The sequence below is a fragment of the Kogia breviceps genome, chromosome 3 (genome assembly GCF_026419965.1).
Source record: "Kogia breviceps isolate mKogBre1 chromosome 3, mKogBre1 haplotype 1, whole genome shotgun sequence".
Lineage (NCBI taxonomy): Eukaryota > Metazoa > Chordata > Mammalia > Artiodactyla > Physeteridae > Kogia > Kogia breviceps.
In genome coordinates, this window is record NC_081312.1 from 87388252 (window position 1) to 87399063 (window position 10812).

Here is a 10812-nt window from a genome sequence, read left to right on the forward strand (position 1 = left end):
GAGGAGAAAGCAGGAATGAAGGAGGATATAGGAAGGAGAGAGAGAAAAGTATGTATCACCAAGACACCACTTCTACAATAAACAAAGAGAGGCACAACCATACTTTTTCAAAGTGCAGCAGAAGCACAGGGGAAATGAAGAAGCGTGAAGCAAGTAACCAAGGCCAGAAAATTGGACTGGTGGAGAAAATGGGGAAATGTGCATAGTAGGAGAGCTCCTATTAAGAATGGGATGTCTCATGGAGAAAAGGAGTCTGAATTCAACTGGGAGAAACCCTCGGCTTACCAATAAGGTCATAATATCTGGAGCCAGAAGAAGAGGAACAGTAGGAAGATGAAGATGAGGAGGAAGAGGAAGATGCAGACTTCTTCATTTTTGACAAGGACTTCTTTGTTTTTGACTTAGATGCTCTTGAACTCTCTTTAGTGGCACTGTGTTTGGACTCTTCTTTAGAAGCTTCTGTTAAGTCCAAAGATTCCCCTTGTTGATGGGCATCTCTGTAAGTGAAAGGCAAAATTTTATTGCTTTAAATACATTTACACGATATGGCTAGTTCTTTCATTATTCTGGTTCTGGCCCTGGCCTAAAGCTAGGAGCTAAGGCAATGAAGGCCATACTGCTCCCAAAATCTAAGTTTAAGCACATCTAACGTAAATTATCCCATGTCATGTACTCCTATTAGTGCCCCTCACCGCATAACGTCTGTGCTCAGTCTTACTCGGGCTTCCACGTTCCACACCCCACCTTCTTTTGCAAAGTTTTAGCCCCGCACCCCTTGGCCCTATGCCTATTACACCACAACTATAACCTCTGCCCCCTTGATTCCATCTCTTAATATTAGAGGGACCTGGGGCTCAGCTCTTTATATCTTCTCCATCTACAGTTGCTCCTCTGGTGATCTCATCTGCTGAGTTCAAATGCCTACCAGATGCAAATTTAAGCCTCTTGTCCAGACCTCACTCCTTAATCCAGACTTGTATATACAACTTTTACTCACTTAGCACCACTTGGATGTCTAAGGACATCTCAAATTTAATCAAAACTGAACTCTTTGCCCACCAAACCTCTTCCACCCACAGCCCTCCCCATCTCAGCTAATCAACCCTTCCAGTTGCTTGGGTCAGAACTTTCATCCGTAATTCTTCTCTCATACCCCACATCCAATCCATCAAGAAAGCCTGTTGAGGGCTTCCCTGGTGGCACAGTGGTTAAGACTCCGCCTGCCAATGCAAGGGGCATGGGTTCAAGCCCTGGCCCGGGAAGATCCCACATGCCACAGAGCAACGAAGCCCACATGCCACAACTACTGAACCTGAGCTCTAGAGCCCGCAAGCCACAACTACTGAGCCCACGTGCCACAACTACTGACGCCTGTGCGCCTAGAGCCTGTGCCCTGCAACAAGAGAAGCCACAACAATGAGAAGCCCGCACACTGCAACGAAGAGTAGCCACGGCTCACCGCAACTAGAGAAAGCCTGCACACAGCAAGAGACCCAACACAGCCAAAAATAAAAAATAAAATAAAATAAAATATATTTTTTAAAAAAGGAAGGCCTGTTAACTCTACCTTCAAAATATATCTTTTTTTCACTAGTACCATTCGTACCACTCTGGTCTGAGCCATCAACGTCTCTTGTCTGTATAGCAGCATAGCCTCCTAACTCATCTCTCTGCTTCTTTTATTCTTCCCTCAGTTTATCATCAACACAGCAACCAGACTAATCCTTCTTAAATGTAAGTCACTGCATGTCACTGTTCCGCTATGTTCCCCATTTCATGTGAAATCAAAGCCTAAGTCCTCACAATGGTCCCCACAGCCCTACAGGATCAGGTCCCCATTACCTCTCTAACCTCATCTCCTATCATTCTCCCCCCTACTTATTCTGCTTCAGTCACAGTAGCTTCCTTGCTATTTCTCAAACACACCAGGCATGCTTCTGTTTTAGGACCTTTGTACTAGCTCTTCCCTCTGCCTATAATACTCTTTCCATAGATATCCACATCGTAATCCCTGACGTCCTCCAAGTCTTTGCTCAAATGTTTCCTTTTCAGAGGCCACCCTGACTACCTTGTTTAAAATTACAACCCATATGCAACCCCCCCTTATACTCCAATCCCCCTTAACCTGTTCTACTTTTTACTTTATAATGCTTATCCTATTTTTAAATTTGTTTTTTATTGAAGTAGAGTTACAATGTTGTTAATTTCTCCTTATAGCAAAGTGACTCAGTTATACACACATATATACTCTTTTTATATTCAATGCTTATATTTTAATGTGTTTTCTTATTAACATTATTGTTTACTGTCTCTTTCCTCCTACTAGTATATAAGCTCCATTAGAACAGGCATTATTGTTTATTATGTTCACTGATATACTCTGAGCAACTAATAAGCATTCAATAATTATTTGTATGGGGCTTCCCTGGTGGCGCAGTGGTTGGGAGTCCGCCTGCCGATGCAGGGGACGCGGGTTCGTGCCCCGGTCCGGGAGGATCCCACATGCCGCGGAGCGGCTGGGCCCGTGAGCCATGGCCGCTGGGCCTGCGCATCCGGAGCCTGTGCTCCGCAGCGGGAGAGGCCACAACAGTGAGAGGCCCGCATATCACAAAAAAAAAAAAAAAAAAAAAAAAAAAAATTATTTGTTGATGGATTTCTCATTTCTCCTTCTGCTCTCTTGTCCACTGCTGAACACTCAGGGTCTTGAATAACATGTTTCATGGAAGGTACTTTTATTAGTTTCCTGTGGCTGCTGTAGGAAATTACCACAAACTTGGTAGCTTAAAACAACAGAAATTTATTCTCTCACAATTCTAGAAGCCAGAAGTCTGAAATCAATGTGTCAACAGTGCCATACTCCCTTTGGAATCTCAAAGGGAGAAGGTTCCTTGCTTCTTCTTGCTTCTGGCAGTTGCCTTGCATCCACTGGCTTCCTTTGGCTTGTGGTTGCATCACTCCAATCTCTATCTCTATCTCTATCCTATCTTGACATCTTCTCCTATTCTCTATGTCTTCTCTCCTGTCTCTTAAATCCAGTGACCCCTGTCACTGGATTTATGGCCCACCTGGATAATCCAGAATGATCACATCTCAAGATCCTTAATTTAATTGCATCTGCAAAGACCCTTTTTCCAAATAAGGTCATGTTCACAGGTTCCGGGAGTTATGACATGGACATATCTTTTTGGAGGCCACCATTCAACCCACTACAATAACTAGTTATTGAATGAATGAATTCTCTCTCAAAGCCAATCTTCACCTTTGGTTTTCTACCCTTTCCTCCTTCATGTGTGTCCATCCCACTTCACATATACACTCCTAACCTGGCATCCATTTTGCTAATGCTTGACCTCTGTGCCTCAGGGATTAGGTTTTGTCTCCTGCAAAGGAAAAAACACAAAAGAGTGAAGACAGTTACCCTGAAGCAGGAGTGTAGTAAGGAAAAAAGAATTCTGATCAAGTGAGGAGAATAAGTTGTAGTAAAGGAGTGAAAAAGAGTGGGGAAGCCCTGACAGTGGATAAAGAATCAGGCAATATTTTAGAGCTGGGGAATTCTAACTCTGAGGCAAATCTGTCACAAAGGGGAAAATGGCATTGCGGCCAAGGAGCAGAAACAGAGAATGAGATCAGGGCACCCTCAAGAACTAAAGCTGGGTTTGAAAATGGGGAAGCAGACCTCTGGATAATCTGCTGCTTGAATATGTCGGCTTTGTGCTGAACCTCCAGGTGTGTCATCTCCTTGTTCAGCTCATTTCTGATATTCTGGAAGTTAGTAACTGCCCCAAAGGGCCATTAGGAGTTGGGAGATGGTGGTGACTAGACATGGGGAGGGGGCTTGGGTGGGGAGAAACCAAGTGAAATATCCATTCCAGGCCCCGCACTTTCCTGTTACATCAGGTTCTCTCTCTCCGTAATTCACCAATCTTAGCTTTTGCTCTAATTTCTTCCCAAACACCCCTCTCACCAAGTTTCACCTCTTCTATGCTTACCCATCATGGCTACTATGATGTTTCGAAAGATAATGGAACCAAGTAACAACCAGAGGATGACATAGATGCTGCTGAAGGTACGGCTGACTTCAGGCACCTTCCAGGTATCCTGAAGCAGTGCATACCAATGATCCATAGTAAAGAGAATGAACACTGTCACTACGGAATTCAGCAGGTCCCTAAAGAAAAAGGAGGTGTGTGTGTAGACAGAGAGAGCTAATTCTCTAAGAAACACTATCATTCTTACTCTCAAAGCAACATAAGAGCATTTCTTTGTAGTTTGCTCTGACTTTAGCCCCTTTTCTACCATACTCAATTTTTTACCTAATCTTTCTTCAGTTTGAGATTGTTTTATTAGATTTTCCTTTATCATGAATAATCTATGAATAGCTCTCACCATTCCATCAGTGCCTGGGGCACAGTAGGTATTTAATACATAGGTATTAACTGAATATTTAAAAATGGAATCACCAACTACACATCACTTTTTTGTAAGTTCATTCTCCACTGTTCTATGGACTTTGCCTAATGGAAAGTCACTTACAAATTTAGCAAACATCATGCCTACTTAGTTTGTTGGCATGAACTGACTGTCAAGTAAATGGATGGATATGATATAAACATGTGATTCCAAATAATGAATGATAATGAATATATCACAAAAGGTCTCAGGAAGATATCTAAATTTTCCTTCTTATCCCTCCATATACAGATTATTGAAAACATCACAGCCTGAATAGAATGAATTCTAGGACTTCCCCAAGTCAATACTCTTACAGAACTACCTGTTAGTCTAAGACAGAGACCTGAGAGGTGCTGACAAGATTGGATTCCAATTCACAAATAACACTGTCTCCTCTAAATCCAAATTGACTTTCTACTAGTAATCAGTGTTCTCTAGACAAAAAGCTTATCAGGATTTTACTTTTGAAAGAATTTAAGTGTGTGCACGTGTAATCTCTACATTTAAGAGATTGGGGTAAAACCAGTGACCATGTTTGAGGTCATGGTAACATTTACTGATCACTTACAATGTGTGAAATGCTGTGCTAAATGCTTAAATGAATTACCTCATTTATCCCTACACTCTTATGAAGTAGTACTACTTTTAATCCCATTTTTCAAAAGAGGTAACTGAGACATAGAAACCAGGGCTTAACCACTGGAGTATACTGCTATTTAAAGATGAGAGTAAGTTTGAATTTGCAAAACCCAAAGCAAACCAGGAATACCTGAACTATCCTCAAAATTGGAGCTAATACCACTCACTATTCCTTTGCTTTCTTTTTACCTCTCCTTACTGTGTTCTATTCCCGTTTCTTACAATATACTATACTTTTTGTATTACTGTACTTTGGACTAGCTTCCCAGTCTCATGCCCAAATTCTCTCCCCCAACCCAGGCCTCCCCCAGTCCTGCCTACGAGAAGAACATGTGATACTCCAGGTCCTGGCGAGTTGAACGGGTGTAATTCTCGAAGAAGTAGACACCAGCCACGGCAAAAATGTAGAAGAAGATGAGCAGCAGCATCAAGAGGAAGGTCATGCTCTAGAGGTCATGATCTTGAGTCAGAGCTGGGCCAGACTAGGCTGATCTCCACCTACAGCCTAGTCAGACCCACCCTGGAAATCCCCCACCAAACCCTCACTTCTAGGCTGAGCCCAGTCATCTCTAGAACACAGCAGCTTGTCCCTAGCCCTTTCTCATCGACAACATTTCACAGGGTCTTTCATTGCCTTCTTTCATCCACCCAGACTGTTTCATGTTAAACCCCCATGTTTATCCACCTTGCCCACTTGATATAGCTGCAGCAGTTAAATCACCTTGAGGGCCCTGACCAGGGCCAAAATAATGACTCGAACTTGATGGAATCGTGCAAAGAGTTTAAGAGACCTTAGCACCCGGCAGATCCTCAGCAATTGGAGCCATACTGAATGGCTTGTTACCCCTACCAGCACCACAACCTCAGGAATCAGGGACTGCAGGAAACACACAGATCATGAGTAAAATATACCCCAAAGCACCCACGCACAGTTGCCCCTTCTTTATCTCTTCATTGTCATAGTTCCTTGGTCATTATCCTTTGAAAAGCATTCTCTGGGGACTGTTTCCTATTCAGCCTTTCTATAAGAAATTACTTATACCCTGCACTTCAACTTGCTCAGACATTAAAAGGGGATAAATACAGTGCTTAACTCATTGGGTTGTTGTGGAGCTCAAATTGTAAAAAATGCATGAAAAACAAGATACTGCCTGACATTTAGTAAGTGGTTAGTAACTGGTAGATGTTATTGCTCGGGTTAACGTTGTGATCAGATTCTTCCTTGCTCCTAATACCAACAACTCCTACCATGCCTGACTTTTAAAGAAAAAAAAAAAATCAAAATAAGGAGGTTAGGTACATTTCTATTTGTTTCTTCCTGTGCTCTAAGCACCTTAACTTTTCTTGTCTTTGATTCACATAGGCACATTTCTCAGCCCAGTAAACTAATCTTCAGGATATCTATCCTTACCAATATGGTGACAACAAAGTCAAAGACATTCCAGGCATTCTTCCAGAAGAGGAAAAAGCTGGATAGCCACATAAGAAGGATCTCCAAGATGAAAATAAGCAAGATGAACCAAGCTGCCACCTCCAGAGTCAGCTTCAGTGGCCACAGTTGGGTATTTGAGGATTCGAGCAATTCTGTGAGAATAGAGCAAAGGATGAGTAAAGGGTAAAGAAGCAGGAAGCTGAATGATAGAGAATGATCAGCAACTGTTAAAAACCTCAGCTATGCCCACTGCTATGCCATTTTTCTTTTGAGTTTCTCTTCTTAATGCCATTGTTGCTTCAGCTTGTGAAATTCAGGGGAGGACAGAATCGAACATGAAAAATAGCTGCAACTCATCTCCTGCTGGTACTGGTACATGTAACAGCTGCAAGTTACTGCCTTCCCACTCTAGGGTCAGAGAGCCACCTAGGGATTGCTCTTTTAACGACCACCAACCCTGTCTGTTCTGTTACCCTGGTACCAAACTTCATGAAGAAGCAATAGGCCTTGAGAAAAGAACGCAAATGTAGGGCCATGATATGGAAAGTATTTTATAACAGATCTAGGAACAAGAAGCCAGATTCATGGGGCATATTAGGTTATAATAAGAAATTACTTGGTTCTTTATTACTTTTAAAGCTTCCCCTTTCTACTCTGCCTAAAACTGATTTTATTCTGCAAAGCAAATTGAATCCTATACTTTCTCTCTAGAACCTAATTATTTGCTAACTTCAATTCCTTAAGTCATTTGCCTTCATCTTTCAACCCTCTTCACCTCTTCCATACATTTAATAGATGTATATCATGCTGTAGAAAAAAGCATTGAGATCAAAATAGGTTTAAAAACTAAATAAAATTTTCTCTTTGAAACAACAATCTGAGAGCCTCCAAATGCACTATGACTGTTATGCCTGGCAGTTAATAGAGACGAGAATACTCAATCACCCTGAACAACACAAATTGCTGTGTAGATTTTGACACTTCGAGTTTTAAATTGTTATTGCTTTTAGCAATGTTTTGGCTAATTACATTAACGAAGTAAGGAACACTGATGTTGAAATACAACTTAATGAAGAGCAAAAGAATAATTCTGCAAGTTTATCTCAAGACAATCTTCATCAAATTCTATAAACTGCATTCACCTGATAGAAAATTTTATATGGCACATCAAGATATCTCTAGAACCTCAAAAATCAGTGTTTAAATTATAATAATGTTGTACTCAGTTTTTTGTTGGAAATAAGGACTATTCACACTCACGATGTGTTATTTTCAGAGAAGGGCTTGCAAATGAGCCAAATCTTTTTTCTTTTCTCACTCTCTCACCATTTAGAAACAAAATATGAAAATTAGAAAAATTAGCCCATTGATGTTTAAAGTGCAAAGTAGAATTACCAATATCATTGTGGAAGTAGATTTAGTTTCTATTTTTTTATGTCCAAACACATAATTAAATTTCCACCTACTCTTTAACATATAACATGTATTTAACATACAATACACAATGCTATAAACCTAAAACTAATATATGTTATATCTAAACTTTTTAAAAGAAACAGAAAATTTAGAAATATAATACATAGGGAATTCCCTGGCAGTCCAGGGTCCAGTGGTTCAGACTCGGTGCTTTCACTACCATGGGCCCAGGTTCAATCCCTGGTCAGGCAACTAAGATCCTGCAAGCCACCTGACACAGACAAAAAAAAAAACCCCAAAACATAAATTAAATATATTTGATCCCCAAACCGAACTTAATATATAATGTCACTTAAAAATTCATATGTAGACAAATCATATATTTTCTTTAAAAAAAGCATGATCACTTATAAAATGGCAAAAGTAAAAATTTGCTTACATTTTATGATTATTAAAATTATATAATAAACACTAAAATAAAATATTTAGCAACATGTTAGTCTAAATTATCATTTTTACTTCAACTTGCTTCTCCATATCACAGAAAAAATGTGATAAAATAAAATGATTAAAATTACTATGGAGGTTTTCAAGGTTATATATGTTTTTCTGGGAAATAAAATCATAAGACGAAAAAGATTGGGGAGCTTTGATCTAGAGAGCTGTTTGTTCCTTATCTATAACATCATTCTTTATGATCTGGAAAATTACTTTTTAAAAGTCTAAACAAAGTCTTTTTTTGTGGCCTCTCCCGTTGCGGAGCGCAGGCTCCGGACGCGCAGGCTCAGCGGCCATGGCTCACGGGCCCAGCCGCTCCGCAGCATGTGGGATCTTCCCAGACCAGGGCACGAACCCGTGTCCCCTGCGTCGGCAGGTGGATTCTCAACCACTGCGCCACCAGGGAAGCCCTAAACAAAGTCTTAATGTTTATCACACGAATTAGTCTATTCAAAGAAATCTGTTAGTCACAAATTATTTCCCTTTGCAAAATCCCTCCTGCCTTTCTACCATGAGAATGTACTTAATAAGATACAATTTTCATGAGCTTGCCAGGTGATTCCCACTCAGGCAATCCACCTATCCTCTGGCACAGTGATCATGTTTCATATTCAGCTGTTTTACCCAAAAGAATGGTTAGTGCTATTCTATTTTGATTTGTCTGTTAGACCCAGGGAATCCCATATATTTACTGCTATTTACTTTATTCCAAGGCTGAAATCTATACCCCTAATCCCACAGGGAAAATACTTGCCAATTATCATTATCAACAAGAAATAGGAAATATGGGTGACTTAATTTATTTTTTTTTAATTTTTTTTTTTGCGGTATGTGGGCCTCTCACTGTTGTGGCCTCTCCCGTTGCGGAGCACAGGCTCCGGACGCGCAGGCCTAGCGGCCATGGCTCACGGGCTTAGTTGCTCCGCGGCATGTGGGATCTTCCCGGACCAGGGCACGAACCCGTGTCTCCTGCATCGGCAGGCGGATTCTCAACCACTGCGCCACCAGGGAAGCCCTGGGTGACTTAATTTAAAACCCTCATCACTGTGGGGAGAAAATAAAACAGTTCAAAGCATATAGTATACCGCAGTTGGTCAATGACACCAAATACTGTTGTGTATTTAAATGCCTTTGACCTGACTCCATTAAAAGACTATTTTTTTAAAATTTACTTTTAATTTTCATTATTTATTTTTTGGTTGTGTTGGGTCTTCGTTGCTGTGCGGGCTTTCTCGCTGTTGCGGCGAGCGGCGGCTACTCTTTGTTGCGGTGCACGGGCTTCTCTTAGGGCTCTAGAGCGCAGGCTCAGTCGTTGTGGTGCACGGACTTAGTTGCTCCGTGCCATGTGGGATCTTCCTGGACCAGGGCTTGAAACCATGTCTCCTGCACTGGCATGCAGATTCTTAACCACTGTCCCACCAGGGAAGTCCAAAAGACAATTTTTAAAGTGGGAAACTTCCCCAAAATAGTGAGGGTGAAACAAGGAAGTAAGTACTTCTACTGTCCTTTCTGAGCAGTTTGATAATCAAATGAGGTCATTGATTCTCCAAACATTCTTTTGCTTTAAATACATTTCATAAAATTTATGATTGGCTTTAGAGTCATCTACTCTTTGAATCATTTTTTTGGCTCATCTAATATCTTAGTTGTAACTTTACATACATTGTGAGTTTTCTTATTTGTACTTAATCTTTCTAAACATATTTGTAAAAATGTAAATGTTGGATCACTTGCTGATAGGTACCAATATCTCTATTAGAAAAGATTCATTCAAATTATTAGACTAACACAAGAAATGCAACTGGTCTTCCCATCTCCAATTCCTTGTGAGACTACTACACCCCACCTCTAAGTGCCTAGACTACCTTATATCTACTACACTTGAGAGCCCTTCAAATATTTCTAGGTCTTAGCAGTTGCACAAATCCTACTCCAAGAGACTTAATATAATTGTCCCTATCACAATTCAAATAACATTCAAATGTGTAAAATGATCAACTTAAAAGGAAAAATGACTCCCACCCTTTCATTCAATGTGAGTTCTCACCTATTTCAACCATCAGTACAATTGTATTCAGAAAGATGAGGAAGATGATAAAGTTTCTGAAGAGAGGACCTGTTTTCTCTTAAGAAAACACAGAGTGGAGTTCTTTTTGGTTTAGGCAGGTGACATATTAGGGCAAGAACAGAACCGGTGAGAATGAGAAGAAAATGGAGTTTGGGAAGGGAAAAATAAGTCAATAGGCAGATGATGAGGCAAGAGAGACCATAAAGCCATGGGATAAAAATGAGTGGCATGAAAGGATACACTCAAGGACCCATCCAGCCCACAAGGAAAGAGGTGGACTCTTGCTGCAGCGCACTCTAAGGGTGCT

At 40.7% G+C, this 10812-nt stretch overlaps 1 protein-coding gene across 1 annotated transcript in view; it reads right to left on the reverse strand.

Annotated features, from left to right (window-relative positions):
• Positions 1 to 5779, reverse strand: part of LOC131753746 (stereocilin) — a 30031-nt gene extending 24252 nt beyond the window's left edge. The window contains exons 1-5 of the mRNA XM_067029150.1: positions 5413 to 5779; positions 3990 to 4168; positions 3677 to 3776; positions 3324 to 3380; positions 286 to 497 (exon numbers count right to left, since the gene is read on the reverse strand). Coding sequence (XP_066885251.1) covers positions 286 to 497; positions 3324 to 3380; positions 3677 to 3776; positions 3990 to 4168; positions 5413 to 5534 — 670 coding nt within the window. The 5' untranslated portion in view covers positions 5535 to 5779. The remainder of the gene's footprint in view (positions 1 to 285; positions 498 to 3323; positions 3381 to 3676; positions 3777 to 3989; positions 4169 to 5412) is intronic.
• Positions 5780 to 10812: the final 5033 nt, after the last annotated feature.